General features: G+C 51.9%; 1 protein-coding gene across 2 annotated transcripts in view; it reads right to left on the minus strand.

Moving 5' to 3' along the window:
- Positions 1-14159, minus strand: part of NOTCH4 (notch receptor 4) — a 25663-nt gene extending 11504 nt beyond the window's left edge. Inside the window, exons 1-18 of one of the 2 annotated variants that reach the window (XM_004390794.1) lie at positions 13963-14159; positions 13065-13146; positions 12567-12862; positions 10182-10529; positions 9958-10080; positions 9610-9846; positions 9333-9488; positions 8895-9089; positions 7142-7255; positions 5828-5941; positions 5619-5741; positions 4113-4272; positions 3531-3676; positions 3073-3225; positions 2754-2871; positions 2439-2526; positions 1938-2091; positions 889-1073 (exon numbers count right to left, since the gene is read on the minus strand). In XM_004390794.1, coding sequence (XP_004390851.1) covers positions 889-1073; positions 1938-2091; positions 2439-2526; positions 2754-2871; positions 3073-3225; positions 3531-3676; positions 4113-4272; positions 5619-5741; positions 5828-5941; positions 7142-7255; positions 8895-9089; positions 9333-9488; positions 9610-9846; positions 9958-10080; positions 10182-10529; positions 12567-12862; positions 13065-13146; positions 13963-14023 — 2853 coding nt within the window. In that variant the 5' untranslated portion in view covers positions 14024-14159. The remainder of the gene's footprint in view (positions 1-888; positions 1074-1937; positions 2092-2438; positions 2527-2753; positions 2872-3072; positions 3226-3530; positions 3677-4112; positions 4273-5618; positions 5742-5827; positions 5942-7141; positions 7256-8894; positions 9090-9332; positions 9489-9609; positions 9847-9957; positions 10081-10181; positions 10530-12566; positions 12863-13064; positions 13147-13962) is intronic. The other variant, XM_012559829.1, reaches the window with a different exon arrangement.
- Positions 14160-16904: the final 2745 nt, after the last annotated feature.

A 16904-nucleotide genomic window follows, 5' to 3' on the forward strand; every position in this document is an offset into this window, starting at 1 on the left:
TAACCAATGTCATAAAACAACATGTGTACTTCTGTTTCATGAGAAACTATTTGTTCTGTAAGCCTTCCCCTGAAGTACAATTAAAAAAAAAAAAAGAAAACCCTGTGGAGCAGTTCTACTCTGCAAACATGAGCTCACCCTGAATCGGAATGACTGTTTTCTTGGCTTAAAACAAGTCTCAAGCAAGAAAGAACTAGAGGGAAACTCTAAGTAGGGACATGTGGCTTAACTAGTGGCTTAAGTCTGTCCTCAGTTCTGTATCCTCTTTGATGTTCTCTCACTGTGATTCCCATCAACCATCCCCTAACCCCTCCATAGTCTCTTTCCTGAGCTCTTCTCATATCAAACCTTGTTTGAATAAGGGGGGTATTTTTCCACAAGAGGGTTGGTGTAACACCAAAATAGGTTTGGTCTTGCTTTGAAGCAGAGTAGGAGAGTGGGGATGGGGAGGGATGAGCCTGAGAGGCAGGCAGGGCTGGGTCATGCAGAGCCTTGGGCTTTATTCTGGAAGAGGAGGGCAGCTACTGAAGGATTTAAGCAGGGGAGTGACAAGTTAGTGTAACATTTTCAATATAGCACCCTGGTAGCCAAAGAAAGATAATCTATAGGAACACAAGTGTGGAGACAGGGGTGATAGTTAGGAGGCTGCCGCAGGTGTCTGGGTGGAATGTAGTGAAAGCCTGAACTAAGGTAGTAGGATGAATGGTGAAGGGGAAAGGACAAATTTTAGAAATATTTAGGAGGTAAAATGGCATGACTTGGTGGTTGGTTGGTTGTGTGGGGGTAAAGGAAAAGGAGGAGAAATGGACACCTGGGGATCCCCCTGTGACTACTGTCTCCCACCTCCAGCCCACCCTTGTGTCCCTACTCCCCTCTAGACCCTCTCACCTGGCAGAGATACCCACTGGGCTGGGCCACGCAGGTGGCCCCATGCTGGCAGGGCCTGGACTCACATGGGCTCACCCTGTCCTGGCATAAGCTGCCTTGGAATCCAGGGGGGCAGTGGCAGAAATAGGAGAGGCCGCTGTCGATGCAGAGGCCTCCATTCTGGCACGGGGAGGAGACCTCTGTGCCTGGGGAGAGAGACAGACAGGCATAGATGAAGCTAAGTGGGGTGGAATGGTGTTCATGGCCACCAGACACTGAGCAGAGGCCTTTACCTTGGGGGCTGCTAATATGCCTGAGGTAGGTGCAGGCTACTCTGAGCCTGAGGAGTTAGTACTCCTAACAATGAAGAGGTTAAAACATCAAATTCCTCCTCCTCTGGCCTTTTTAGCCAGAATGTTGGCTTCTTAGGCTATCAGAGTGTTATAAATTGACTGTTTTCTTGGCTTAAAACAAGTCTTAAGCAAGAAAGAACTGGAGGGAAACTCTAGGTAGGGACATGTAGCTTAACTAGTGGCTTAAGCCTGCGGCCTGAATTTTGTATCCTCTTTGATTTTGTCTCACTGTGATTCCCATCAACCATTCCCTAGCCCCACCATAGTCTCTTTCCCAAGCTCTTCTCATATCAAACCTTGTTTGAATAAGGGGGCTATTCTTCCACAAGAGAGATGGTATAACACCAAAATGAATGGGGTGGAGTGGAATGCATTGAGTGTAGTTGGGTTAAATGTGGTCCACTCTGAGTAACAATGATAATGACAGAGTTGAGTTGCTCCACATTGAGTTATATCCCTGCTGGTTGTGTTACACTCGAGTCTTGCTGACTGGGCTGGTTGGTGTTGTTGGAGTTGTGTAGAATGTGGTGACAGGAGTTGAGTTGTGTTAGGCTGAACTGGGTGTTGAGCAGTGGAATCAATAACTGTGAGTGGTCTGTGTTGTCTTGAGTCTCGGTTGTTTTGGCCAAAGTTTGAGTGTGGATGCCCTTAGGGATGGGGTAGAGGAGGAACCCTTTCCTCCTTTATCTGCTCCTCAATCAGTCCTTGGGTTGGTACCTTGGCTCAGAACAGCAGTTTGGCAGGAGGATAGTTGAAGGTCACAGAGAGGCCCAGTCCATCCTGGGAGGCACAGGCACTGGAAGGAGAGTCCAGTTTGGAGGCAGCGGGCATTGTGTAGACAGGGTTTCTGGGCACATAAGTCCACCAGGGTCTAATGGTGGGAGCATGAGACAGGACAGAGCATCAGGTTCCCAGGCCCAGAGATAGTGCTTTGCTAAACTCCACCTCCTCAAAATCCCTTCCCTCTAAAACTCTCTTTTGAGTGGTCTGAGACTAGGTGACCCTTCTTGGTTTCCTTTAATACTCACATTCTGGAACAGCCCCTGGGTTCAGAAATCCCTTCGGTCCTTCCTTTTTCACTCAATACGAACCTCAGGCTAGATCCCAACTCCTAGACTTCATATCTCCCTTCATGTGCATATCTATTCCCGGCTGTTGCCCTCTCCACTAGAGCTTTCCAGTTACCTTGGCACACCTGGCTCAATCAATGCCCCTTACCTGGCAGCTGCCTCCTGTGTAGCCAGGGGGACAGAGGCAGCGGGGACCCTGAGGGCCATCTTGGCAGGTTGCCCTGTTCCTACAGGGTCTGGACAAGACAGAGACAGGGCACAGTAGGAGGAAGTTCTGGGAAACAAGGGGGAGGGACTGTGTGATATGGTGAGGTGGCAACTATGGGGGAGATGGGAAACCAGGAGGGAAGATCAAGTGAAGGCTTCAGGGATGTGGGATGGGAGACAGCCTAGAGCCCAAGGGCAGATGGAGAGGAAGGGTGGGGAGGCGAAGGCTCTCCCTCCCTTCCTCCAGGGGTCTTACCTGTCTGCACAGCTGGGATGGATCCTTCCTTCACACCGTGGGCCCTGGAAGCCCGTGGCACAGAGGCAGGAGGCGGTGCCAGGCCTGTTCACACAGGTACCCCCATTGAGGCACGGGGCTGGAGAGAGGAGGCTGTGAGGGGTTTGGTTCCTTACCTGTAACCTCAGTCACACACCACACAGGGCATAGCCCCCGCTTCCCCCTACCCCATCAGACCAACAGTTCACTGCCATCCAATTAATTTTAATATGGCACAACTCTACCCTGGGCAGTCCCTCCATCCTCCTGTGGCCTAGCCTAGGACATGGTGGGCACTCACCAGAGGCACAGTGGTCGGTGTTGGTCTGGCAGCGGAGCCCCGTGTGGCTCGGGGGGCAGGTGCAGGAGTAGCCTCCAGGGCTAGGACTGCAGGAGCCTCCATTGAGACAGGGCCCTGAGTAACATGCTGTCACTTCCTCACTGCAGGTGGGCCCTGAGGGAGACCAGTGGGGCCTGAGACAGGGGATATTCCTTCTCTCCTCTCTCCTCTCCCCTCTACCTCTACCCACCTCCTCTTTCCTTCCCCCCCCTTCCTCATCTCCATTCCTGTTGTTCTCCCCCATCCAACCTCTTTTCTTCCTTCCCACCTCCTGCCCATCACCTGTGTCCCCCCTGCAGCCCATGCCTAGTTCTCCTTGATGGTGACTGCGACCTGGATGTGGACACATGTCTCCACTGGTCTTGACCTCGACTTAGGGGGTGACCATCCAAGGGTGTATATCGTTTAGAGGGCCTCACCTGTGTAGCCGGCGGGGCAGGTGCAGTTGTAGCCAGAGGGCTGGGGGGAGCAGGTCCCCCCGTGGGCACAGGGCATGGAGATGCAGCCCCCCAGCTCTGCCTCACACTCTGGCCCTGTCCAGCCCATGTCACACACACATGAGGACCTGGTCATAAAGAGAAAGGGGAGGGTTTTTCTCTTCTCCTAGTATATCCTCTTCCCTCTCCATTGGCCAGACCTCACTGACCTCCTCTTTTTTTTGGTTCTGAGATTCTGGTCTCTTTCTTCAGTGACTTTGTTCTCAGCATCATCCTTCCCCTCATATTCTCCAACTATACATCTGTTATTGGCCCTGGGATTCAATGCTCTTCTTTCTGCTCAGACCCCTAAGTGCTCTTTTTTCCCCCGTGATTTATGAGCTCTCCCTTCTTTTGAGAACGATCACCAGTGGAGCCCTCCCACTGGTTGTGACCTAAAAACTTTGTCATCTCCTCCCTGTTCACCATTTCCTACAGACCCTCCCCTCACTGGCTGCCCTCTCCTGCCCAAGCAGAGGAGGACAGAAAGGGGGGGGCAGATGGGGAGGGCCTAGAAGATGTTACCTCTGGCAGTGCCCACGGTGGCAGGTGCAGTTGTCCTCAGCAGGGGCACAGCCAGGGCTTCCATCGGGGCAGAGGCAGTGGGCCTTGTCCTTCTGATCCTGGCATTCTTGCTTGTGCTGGCAGAGGTTGGGGGCACATAGGGGGACCTCACAAAACTGGCCTGAGTGAAGAGAGATGGGTCAGAGAGAAAACAGAGTCCTTCCATGTCCTTGATGGGGCCAAAGGCCACTTCTAATGCATGGCTTACTCACTTCCCCATGGACCTGCCCTTCCATGGCTCTCTATGCTTTCAGGATACTGTATGAACTCCCCAGAATGATGCTCAGGGTCCTGCATGGCATGATCTTCTTGCAGTTGCTGCATTTCTCATCTTTACTCTGGGCCACTTACAGTTCCTTGAATGGGGTGCAGTTATCTCCAGCTAAAACAATGTCTTACATTCTGTCTTGACAAACTCCTACTCATACTTCAAGACTCAGCTCAGCCTTCACCTCCTCCATGAAGCCTTCACATCTTTAGTCTGAGTTGACTGGTCCTTTGTGCTCCCATAGGATCCTGTGCATTCCTCTCTCAGAACACTTCTTTGGGCTACAATCATGGTTTACTTGTTGGTGTCTCCCCACTAGATTCAAAGCTACTTGAGGATAGTAAGTCTCTTACTCAGCTTTGCATCTGCCACACAGTATACTGTCTGACATAGCAAACCTATTGCCATTGAGTTTATTCCATTTAACATGTTATTGTTAGGTACTGTCAGATTGATTCCAACTCATAGCGACCCTATAGGACAGAGTAGAGCTGCCCCATAGGGTTTCCTAGGCTGAAATCTTTATGAGAGCAGATTGCCAGGTCTTTTCTCCCACGGAGCCACTGGTGGGTTTGAACCACAGACCTTTTGGTTAGCAGCCGAGTACTTAACGGTTGCACCACCAGGGCTCCTTCTGTCTGACATAAACGAAAAAAACAAACCCACTGCCGCTGAGTTGATTCTGACTTACGGTGACCTTATAGGACAGAGTAGAACTGCCCCATAGGGTTTCCAAGGAGCACCTGGTGGATTTGAACTGTTGACCTTTTAGTTAGGAGCTAAGCTCTTAACCACTGTGCCACCAGGACTCCAAAACAGGGAAGCATCCCTGGAGGTGACGGGGACCCAACTTGGAACCTTATATATGCAAAGCATGCACTCTACCACTGAGCTACACCCCCAGGTGTCCGACATAGTAGGTACTTAATAAATGCTTGATAAATAAACAAATGAATGGCTTCCATTTGGGCCCCATCTTCTGCTCCTGATCCCCAATCACACCATTCATGTTGGACCTTATGTAAGTCCTACAGTAACATCCACCCTTGTCCCCATGATTGTGTGGTTGTGCACGTTTTGCACAATAATTCTCATTTCAGTTTCACATCCCAACCCTCAAACACCATCAATGACCTCCCCTCCTACCCGAAATAGGCTCAAGCACCCCACCAGTCATTTCCAGTGCCTCTCCTGCTTACCTGTGAGGCCGGAGGGGCAGAGGCAAGAGAAGGCTCCTGGGAGATCAAGGCAGCTGGCACCAGTAGGGCATGGGCCACTCAGACACTCATCTACCTCTGTCTGACAGCGCGGGCCTTCAAAGCCTGGGGCACAACAGGAGGCTCAGGGACGTTCAGGACATCTGCCCCCTGCCCTCATATCCCCCTCCAGTGTCTGAGCCCCAATTTACCTTGGAGACACTTGCAATGGAAGGCTCCAGGCTGGTCCTGGCACTGCCCACCATTGGCGCAGGGAGAGCTTTCACACTCATTGATGTCCTCCTCACATCGCGTGCCAGTGAATCCTGGCAGGGCAGGGAGTGGGTGGGGGAAGAAGGCAAAGGTCATTGAGGGAGATGCAGCGAAGCTCTTCCCCTTGCCAGGAAAGGTGAACCTGGAGGGCTTCCCAGAGAAGACCCCTGGGCAGGTTGGGATCAGGGTAACGGGAAAGTGATGCAGAAAAGGTGAAGCTTGGCCACCTGCTAACTGTGTGACTTTGGGCAAGTTACTCAACCTCTCTACAACTGAGTTTCCACCTCTGTAAAAGAGAAATAATAATAGAACCTACCTCATGGTACAGTTGAAAGGATTTAATGAGAAAATGCCTGAAAAGTACATAGCCAAGTGCTTGGCCTGGAGCAAATATGCAATATATGTCAGTTGTTATCCGAGCAGGAAACAGAGGGATGTTTGGTGGTGCTGGAGGAGAAAGGCCTGGGACAGCTTCCCTGTGTCCAAGGCGAACAGTGCCAAGACCATCCTGGAACCCCCCACATGAAGGGACACACAGGACTCTGAGGAGGACTGGAAAGGAAGGATATTTGGGTGACTTGACAGGAACAGAGATGAGGTGGGTGAGTAAGCAAGGGAAGATTTGGGGGATGTAATGGAGGAGAGTTTGGGGAGCAGAGAAGGGGCTGGTGAAATGGGGGAACTCTTTGGCCAGGCTAGAGAGAGATTCGAGAGTCTTTGGGTGAGAGAAAAATGTAGAACAAAATTTAAATTCATAAGAAAGGCCAGATCTACTGGATCGATAGAGACTAGAGGAATCCCTGAGACTATCGCCCTAAGATACACTTTGAACTTGGCACTGAAGCTACTCCTGGAGGCCACCTTTCAGCCAAATAATAGATTGGCTTATAAAACAAACAATATTACCCATGAGTAATGTGCTCCCTTAAACAATCAACTATATGAGACCAGATGGTCAACATTTACCCGAAAGCAAAGATGAGAAGGCAAGGAGGGGAAGGGAAGCTAGATCAACGGAAACAGAACAAACAGAATGGAAATAATGAGAATGCTGACACATTGTGAAAATTGTAACCAAAGTCATGAAAAAATTTGTGTAAAAATTAAAGGGGAACCTAATTTGCTGTGTAAACTTTCACCTAAAACACAATAAAATGTTAAAAAAAAAAAAGAGGCTTTGGGTGATTGCTGGCCTGAACTCTGGTGTTTTAGAGGCCTGGGGGCTAAGGGGTCTAGAGTGGAATTGCACCCACCGGGCGGGCAGATGCACACGAAGCCGTTGTGCAGGTCGTGACAGTCAGCGTGGTTCAGGCAAGGAGCTGAGGCACACTCGTCCATCTCCACCTCACAGAGCCGCCCTTCCGAGCCTGGATATGGGGGTGTGCGGGACATGGGGGTGTGCGGGAGATGAGGCTTGGCCAGGCCAGCCCTGCCTTGGCTGCCCCACTTCTGCCCAGGAGACCCAGGTTCTAGAGCCAGCCCTGCCCTGCCCCCATCGAGCAGCCCCTCCTTGGGTGCTGATGGCCCGTGGGTAGGAGGAGTTGGTTCTCGAGGCTCTGCTCCTCTGCAGTCTGTGCCTCTGCCTCCTTTAGGTGTGTAAGCACGGGGAGCAGGGCACCTGCTTGGGGCCTGTGGGAGGCCTGCGAGCAATGCCTTTTAGGGGCCATTCCTGTGTGCATGACGGTAGGGCTCACCTGGGTGGCTGATCAGTCTATAGATCCTTACATGAGACCAGTGAGCAGCAAGTTGGAGGGTCATTCATTCCTCTTGTTCTACTCGATCAAACCTCCGTGCCAGGGAGACCAGCAATCCCAAAGGATTTGAAGGACATTTGGGAAGCTGTGTTGCTCCTATATTTGTCCCATTACTTTGGGCTGATTCTGGTTTCCACTGCCTCACCCTAACTGAGGCTGGATCATCCTCCGAGCCTTGGCTGCGTCTGTCTTCTTGCCTGGGGAGCCTGCCTCTGAAGCTCTTTGCTGTCCACGACCTTGTTCCATGGATGACTGAGCAATTTTTTATTTTTCTCTGATTGTCTGTGGATGGCCTGAGCTACCGATCCTTGGCTCCTGCTCAGCTTAGAAACGTGGGGTTGTGTAGTGGTGAAAACTACCGAATCCCGGCTCTGCCACTTACTAGCTGGGTGACCCAGGACAAGTGACTTAGCCTCTCTGTGCCTTAGTTTCCTCATTTATAAAATGGGCCTAGTACCAATGCTGACCTGATAGGGTTACTGTAAAGATTGTTCTGGAGTCTGTTGAGTCAATTCCGACTCATAGTGACCCCATGTGATAGAGTAGAACTGCTCCATAGGGTATTTTTGGCTGTAATCTTTACAGAAGCAGATTGCTAGGTCTTTCTCCCACAGAGTCGCTGGGTTCAAAGCACCAACCTTACGGTTAGCAGCCAAGCAATTAACTGTTGTGCCACGACGCTCCTTATTGTAAAGATTAGATGAGATAATGCATGTAAGATGTTCAGACAGTACCTGATACAAGTAAGCTATTATTTTGTGGTTTCATCCAGCTCCCTGACATTTGGTCCGTTGCTCTCTCCCTTGGGAGGCTTCTTCCCCTCAAAACTAGCTTGGAGGTGGGTGCTGCCTCACAGCTCTCCTTTCCTGTTGCACTAAATTCAAGCACACAGGCCCCTGGGAGGTTTTTAGGGTTTGCTCTTGTTCTCTACTAGGGATCGTTTCTGTGATTAGTGGTAACAGTCTGGGTTGGCACAAACAGAGGCTGCAGTGTACCATGGACCAGGTTATGAAATGAATGCGGCCCCCTAGAGTTGAGCAGTGCCCAACCCCATTGCCCTCTGTGGCAGCCCTTCTCCTAGGGGTCGTGGTTTCCCAGAGTTTTCATCTTGGGGAGAGAAGAGGAGGAGAAGCCGCCTTTGGTAACTGACCCCAGCTGGCCTGAGGCTATCCTTGCTCTGGAGGGGGGAATGCCCAGTGGGGTCAGGATCAGTTCCCTGTGCCCCCTACCCAAGGCCCCACCTAGCTGGTACCTGGTGGGCAAAGGCAGTGGAAGGTGGCAAGCAGGTCCAGGCAGGTGCTGCCTGGGTGGCAGGGTTGGGACAGGCACTCGTTGTGATCGGCCTCGCAGCGGGAGCCCGTGTAGCCAGGGGTACACAGGCAGTCGAAGGAGCCAGGGGTGTTAAGGCAGGAGCCGCCGTGTTCACAGGGACTGGGGCCTTGCTGGGCTGGGAGGAAAGAGCACGGAGTCAGGAAAGGCATGGGGACTTATCTGTTATAGATGAGACCAAGTTGGGGCTGGTGTCTTTAAGATGAAGGAAGACTAAGGGGGCAAATCCATGGGGTCTGGAGGGCTGAGTATTGGCAAAGAGTGCCAAATCTGGGAAACTTCAGGAAAAAGAGATGTTTGTTGGCTCATTTCTGTCTTGAGTGCAGAGGCCTCAGAGCAGACCTGCTGTGGGGTGCCTTACCCATCTCACACTCATCCAGGTCCTGGTGGCAGGTGGGCCCAGAGTAGCCTGGCTGACACAGGCAGAGGGGAGAGCCCATCAGGGGATTGGTGCTGCACTGGGCTTCTCTGTGGCACGGCTGGCTCAGACACATGTCCTCCAGGTGGCACAGGAGGCCTAGGGGGTGGGGGGAAGGAGTGGGTGAGGCTCTCAGAGCTCTCCTAGCTGCCCCCCAGGTGCTTCTCTCACCCTCCATCTCCATCTCCCACCTCCCCGGTACCCTCTGCTGCCCCCACACCTGTGCGGCCAGGTGGGCAGAGGCAGGAAAAGGAGCCCACACGGTCAATGCAGGTGGATCCTGGGGCACAGGTGGCAGCGACACAGTCGTCCAGGTTCTCCTCGCAGCCTGTGCCTCCCCAGCCACTCACACACACGCAGTGGAAGCTGCCAGCTGAGTTCTGGCAGGTGCCTCCATTTTTGCAGTGAGGGGGACCCTGGGCCTCACACTCATCCACGTCCTCAGAGCAATCCCAGCCTGCAGAGGGGTGGGGGGAGGCCAAGGGCTGGGGCTTGGAGCTGGTGAGGAGGGAGGCCAGGTACCAGCCTTCTGGGCCACAAATGCATGGGCTTGGCTTAAACCACTCACCTGTCCAGGTTTCTGGGCAGAGGCAGGTATAGGTGCTCAACCCATCCTGGCAAGTACCCCCGTTCTGACAATGGTGCCCGACACAGTCATCTGGATTCACCTCACAGTCTGGGCCTGTGAAACCTGACAGAGGCCTGGTTTCGGCTAGGAGGTGAAGGTCCCAAGGGAGATGACCCTCCCTGCCCAGAGAGAGGGGCTGCAGGAAGTCCCCTGTGAGGACACACCTGGGGGACAGAGGCATAGGTGGAAGGTGGAATCTCTCCCCGGCACCAGCTGACAGGTTCCCCCGTTGAGACAGCCCCTGGGGGGACAGGGTCCTGCTTGGAGCCCACAGTGTTGACCCTCACGCGCAGCAGGGCAGAGACACTGGAAGGAGCCCAGGGTGTTATGGCAGAAGGTGCCCGTGGGGCAGGGTCCTGGGTCCAGGAAGCACTCATTGACATCATGTTCGCAGGCATGGCCCTCGAAGCCAGGCGGGCAGTGGCACTGGATCTGGGGATATGTGGCCAGACACACCCCTCCATTGGCACAAGGGTTGGCTGAGCAGAAGTCCCGCAGCTGGCACCGCTCGCCTGCAGCAGGGGGCAGAGGGGGCCGTTTCTGGCACTGCACACATTCCAGCTGATTCGAGAAAACCCAGCCCTCACTCCGGATTATCTCCTTACCTTTACCCCCATACCCTCTCTGCCCTGTTCTATCTCCCCTCGCCTCCATTTCACCATGCCTTGGGAGGGTTATATCTGGAGTGACCGTTATTTTTCAAACTGAAAATAGGACGTGTGTCTGACGGTATGGGTATTGTAAGTTGGCAATGCCTGGGAAAATCTGGGTCATGGGGTCCCTGCAGTGGTGACTTTTGGGGAGAAGGCAAAAAGCACATGACATCTGTAGGCAGGAGACATAGGTTAGGATCCTTGCTGTGCACCCTTGGGCGAGTCACTTCGCCTCTCTGATCCCGATTTCCTAATCTTTACCAGTTGCCATCTAGCTGATTCCAACTCATGGTGAGCCCATGTGGGTCAGAGTAGAACTGTAATCCATAAGATTTTCAATGGCTGATTTTTCAGAAGTAGATTGCCAGGCCTTCTGAGGCACCTCTGGGTGGACTCGAACTTTCAACCTTTCAGTTAGCAGTGGAGTGCATTTACTGTTTGCACCACTCAGGGAGTCTACCTAATCTTTAGGTGGGTTTAATGACACAGGCAGTGATAATGATACTAACTTCACAGACCATGTGTACTAGTGGTGACTCCATTTATTGCTCACCTACTATGTGCTGGCTACTGAGCTAATTAAGCACTTTATGAGCATCGTCCCCTCTCATCCTCTCAACAACCCTGTGAAAAGTAAACATCAATATCGCAGCTTGTCAGCTGACAACTGAGGATCCGGAGCGCTTAAATATCTTGTACAAGGGTCGCATAGCTAGTCAGTGGCAGACCTGGCATTTGGCCCTGGGGGCTGCCCCAGAGCCCCTCTGTGAGGAACTGAGCTTGACAAGTCATGCCATGATCATTCACATTATTATCACATATGCTGTCTGACTCCTGGTTCCTTCCACCTGGTCTCAGCTCTGGTTTCCCTCCTTGATCCTTTAGCTCAGAATCACGCGGACAGTTTGAAAATCTCCATGCCCTGGGCCCTCCCCAGACTGATTAAATCTGACTTTCTAGGTTGGCCACGTCAGTATTTTTAAAGCTGCCCAGGTGATTGCCACACCCAGCCGAGTTCCAGAAGCCTTGCCTCTAATCCACACTCACAGACGCACCCTGTTTGGGGGCTGCTTCAGTTTACTAGCACTGTCTCACCCACATGGCCTTTGCTTCCTGGCCCAGCCTCTTCCATCCTGGCTGGATCCCATGGATCCTTCCTCTCCAGGGCCTCGCAGCTCTGTCCTTACACCCCTGACCACGTCCACAGGGTGGCCCATCATGCCCATCCCGTGCCCAGCTCCCTTGCCCTAGGATTACACCCCTCCTCCTGGGATGGCTCCCTATTCCTCCCTCTAGATCAGGTCCACCCCATCTCTACTCTGCCTCCCATCCATGGCTGGCTTTCCAGGTGATATTGTGGACACTACCACTCAGAATAGGGGCCATTCATATGCTCAAAATGCAGGGTCCTGGAGATCCCCTGGTGGGCTAGGCATTAAACCTTTAGCTGCTGGATAGAGGGAAGGCTGAGGGGGTCAGGAGAGGGATTAAGGTGGTACACTGAGGGGATTCATGGCAGTAGCTACTTACCAATGAATTTGGAAACATTTCTACATTTTAACAACCAGTACATCCATACTGGAGCCCTGGTGGCGCAGTGGTTAAGAGCTCGGCTGCTAACCAAAAGGTCGGGTTCAAATCCACCGGCCACTCCTTGGAAACCCTATGGGGTGGTTCTACTCTGTCCTATATGGTCGCTGTGAGTTGGAATAGACTTGACGGTAACCAGTTTAGACATCTATACTGGTGAATGTCATTCTTGGGTAAGTGGGTCGGTCTCCAAGAACTGGCTTGTTGATTCTCACGGCCTCTGTCCTCAAAGGGCTCACCCAAGCTCCAGTTCCGTCTTTTCCATCATGCACCCTCCCCCTCCTCTCAACCTCCATCAGCACTCACCTGTCCATCCAGAAAAGCAGTAGCATTTCGGGTGGCCTGAGGCCTGGATGTGGCAGCGGCCCCTTTGGTAACAGAAGAAGGGGAAACAAGGGTCCCTGAGCCAGGCCTGGCACCTCTCACCAGTGAAGCCAGGTGGGCAGGTGCAGAAGAAGCTGGGGGCCAAGGGAGAGAGCAGGCTAGGGGAGCCGGAGGGAGCAGGGAGCACGGCTTGGCAGCTGCCCCCATTATGGCACAGCTGGGCATCCTGGCAGGGGTCAGGGAACTGGCACGTCTCACCAAGGAAGCCAGGGGCACACCTGGGCAGGGAGGAGAGGAAGACTCGCATCACTGGCCCCCTTCCCGGGCTCTCCCACCTCCCTCCTTTTGCCTTTGTTTGTTTCCCTTCCTCTCGTTCGTTCCCCTCCTCCCTTTCTCCTTTCTTCTCCCTCCTCGCCTCTTCCTCCCCTGCTCTCCCTTCCTCTCTTCCTCCAATGCCCCACTCCCCCAAGGCACACTCACTGGCAGGCCCCTTGCCCCTGAGACAGGGTCAGGCAGGTGCCTCCATTGGCACAGACTTCTGGCAAACTCTTGCACAGCAGCCCTAGGGATAGACAGGGAGGATGAGCTGGAAGGGGGAGCTCTGTGCTGCCCCCTTTCCTCTTCCAGAGACTTGCCCACAGCAGCCCTGCCCATGTGCTCTCAAAACCATCATCTCCTCTCACACCCTGTTTCCAGTCCTCACGTGGTCCCCACGCCCCAGCCCCCTAGGTCCCAGGCCTCTCAGTTTTTACTCTCCATACCCCACCCCCTTCCTGTTTATTCTCTAGCTTCCAATTCCAGCCTCAGGCTCCATCCCTTATCCCTTGTCCCTCCTCTGTCCCTAGGAAGCAAGACAACAGGGATCAGGAGGGGGGGTCAAGGGGGCTCTGGGTGGTGAATGGCTGAGACATTGAAGGGATTTCCTCCCGGAAGGGCCCAGCATTGAGCCATCTGGCGGGTGGGGACAGCTGGACAAGGAAAGGCACTTAGTGGGCCCTTGACCTTCCCCAGTCTCCATCTCCTGTCCCCTCTCACTTCTTCCCCTAGCAGGTGATGAGTCTATTCCCTCTTCCTCTCCTAACATGGCTGCAAGAGCCCTCTGCCTCTCACCTCCAGGGTGGACTGGGTTCTCCCGGGGGGTGGGCACCCTCTCGCCCATCCCCCCCACAGTCACCACCCCTGGCATTAGGCCCAAAGCCTTGGTCTGTGCAGCTCCAGCGGCGGAGTCGTCTCTCCTGCAGGCTGTCCCCGTTGGGGGGTGAGAATCTTCTCCATCTACTGTTCCCTCAGAGTCTGTGGTTCAATCCCCTCCCCAGGCCCCACCAGACATCCTCCTAAGAGAGATGAGGCCCCCACCTCTCCCACCCACACGCCTCACCTCTGGTCTTGACAGTCGAGAAGCAAGGTAGCAGCAGAAGCAGCAATGAAAGGGGCTGCATTCCAGAGCCCCTGCCCCGGCTCTGTCTCCTCCCTCTTCAGGCAAGGACCCTCAGAGCCTCCCTGGGGCAGGAGCCACCTCCTCTGCTCCCACTGCCCTTTCTTCCTCCTCCCTGGCCTGCAGCAAGCCTCCCGTCTGAGCTGTTTCCTGAGTCACACAATGTCTTGGACACCCTAGTGATGTGGAGGGGGGTGTGTGGAGGAACAAGGGGGATGAGGGAGGGGCCTCCCTGAGAGCCCCTGGGGAGGTGAGGGAAGTAGGACAGTGTGGCTGGAGGGCAGGTGCTAGGAGGGGAGGGCCCACAAGTGTCTCTGTTTCTGATGTGGTCTCTGCTTCCCAGAGATGGGATTGCAAGGTGGCTGTCCCGTGCTCTGGAGGGGCTGGACCTGGAAACAGAGGTGTAGGGGGTGAGACCTCCTTATTCCTCTTCCCAAGAGAGACCGCTTGTTTTGTGAGGTCAGGACAAATGCTTCTTAGAGAACCTCCAACTTTCCATAATTTGAAACCACTCAGCCTTGGCAGAGGGAACTCAGGGGACTTCGGGGCCTCACCTTGGCCCTCACGGGGGACTTGGTTTTTTCCTGTTGGGGACTGGGCAGGGTGCTGCACTCGTTTTGGGGAAAAACTTGGTATTCCTTGAGAGGAGGAAGTGTAAGACCATCGTTATCAATGATAAACAAACACAGTCTACTCTTAATTTTGCAGCCTGGATTCTCTGTAGCAAATACTGAATTTTGGGTGGATTCCCTTCTCCCGAAGTCCCTGGGTGGTGCAAACGTGCTTGGCTGTTAATCAAAAGGGTGGAGGTTCTAGTCTACACAGAGGTGCCTTGCAAGAAAGGCCTGGTGATCTACTTCTGGGAAAAAATCAGCCATTGAAAGCCCTGTGGAGCACAGGGCTGCTCTGACACACATGAGGTCGCCATGAGTCCGAGTTGACTTGAGGGCAGCTGTTTTTTTCGTTTCTCCCATCTCTCTTTCCTTTCACTGCAGAGTTCCCTGGGATCCAGGGAATGCCAGTCTGTTGGAATACAAAATTGGAATAAATAAAATCACAAAAGGGAATTCACTGCCCTGAAAAAAACTCATCCTACCTTCTTGAGTCAGTCCTGGAAAGCTTTGGGGTCAGCCACACACTGAGTTCCTCTAGTAGCGCTGAGAAGCGAGAGTCCCAGGTGTCATTAGCAGCTGTGCACAGCCCAGAGTCGAGGCACCCACGGCCACAGCCTGGTGCTCTGTGACATGAGCACCTTCCCAAGCCAAGAAATATGCTTCACCAGCATCCTCTTCCTCCTTCTTCTTTTTCTTGTTTAAACTTTTTATTTTGAAATAATTTTAAACTCACAGAAAAGGGGCAAGAATAGTAAAAAGAACTCCAGGATACACTTCACTTTTATATTCACTAACTGATAGCATTTTGCCATATTTGCTTTGATCATTAACTAAAAATCAAACCAAACCCTAAGTCGTCAAGTTGATTCTGTCTCATAGTGACCCTTTATGACAGAGTAGAACTGCCCCATAGGGTTTCCAAGGCTGTAATCTTTACAGAAGCAGACTGCCACGTCTTTCTCCCACAGAGCAGCTGGTGAGTTTGAACCACCAACCTTTCAGTTAGCAGCTCAGTGCTTTAACCACTGCACCACCAGGGCTCCTATAAACATATATTAGTTTTTTTTTTTCCGAATCATTTGAGAGTAAGTTGCAAACAAGATGTCTTTTTATCCCTAAACACATCAGTGTGTATTTCCTAACAATAAGAACATTCTTTTACATGACCATAGTACAATGATCAAAATCAGTAAATTTAGATTGATGTAATACTATTACTTAATTTGCAGTTCATACTCAAACTTCATCAATTCCCATGTCCTTTATAATATATTTTTCTCCTGGTCCAGAATTCAATCCAGGATCATGCATTATATTTAGCTGCCATGTCTTTTGAGTCTCCTTTAACATGGGTAGAGTTCCTTAGCCTTTCTTTGTCTTTCATTATATTTCACTATTATTTCATTGACGTGTTTGAAGAATAAGGTCAGTTATTTTGAAGACCGTTCCTAAATTTGGGTTTGTCTGATGTTTCTTCAGCTTATGCAGTTTTTTTTGGGGGGGGAAGGGGCAGGTGTCTTGGTTTGCTAGTGCTGCCTTAACAGAAATACCACATGTGGATGGCTTTATTTATTAAACAAAAATTTATTTTCTCACAGTTCTAGAGGCTAAAAGTCCAAATCAGGGTTTTGGCTGTGTTAATTCCTTCAGTGGGTCTCTCTCCAAGTTCCTGGTGACTGCCTTCAATCCTTGGCATTCCTGGCCTTGTAGATGCATCTGTCTCTGTAGTTTGTCTTCTTCTTCTCCCTATATGTGTCTCTGTGTCTATTCTGCTCTTTTTGTAACTCAGAAGTGATTAGGTTTAGGACCCACCCTACTCTGGTATGACCTCATTAAGCTAACAAAAGAAAAGCGCTATTTCCAAACAGGGTCATATTTACTGGTACCAAAAGCAACCAAAACAGTTGCTGTCAAGTCAGTTCCGACTAGGGTTTTCATGGCCGTGACCTTTCAGAAGCAGATCACCAGGCCTTTCTTCTTGGGTGCCTCTGGGTGGGTTCAAACAGCCAACCTTTTGGTTAATAGCCTCATGCTTAACTGTTTTCGCCACCCAAGGATTCCATTTATAGGTTCAGGGCTTAGGATTGCAACACATATTTTTGGGGGACACAATTCAATCCATAACAGCAGGAACACTACAGAAGTGATGTGTCCTCAGTACATTGCATCAGGAGATGCATAAACCAACATCATTCTTAATGGTGGTCTAATATTCCACTCTTTGGTGAACCTTGGATCATTTAAAACAATCTCCTATTGTAGGGCATTTAG

Source organism: Trichechus manatus, unplaced genomic scaffold (assembly GCF_000243295.1).
Source record: "Trichechus manatus latirostris isolate Lorelei unplaced genomic scaffold, TriManLat1.0 scaffold00327, whole genome shotgun sequence".
Taxonomy (NCBI): domain Eukaryota; kingdom Metazoa; phylum Chordata; class Mammalia; order Sirenia; family Trichechidae; genus Trichechus; species Trichechus manatus.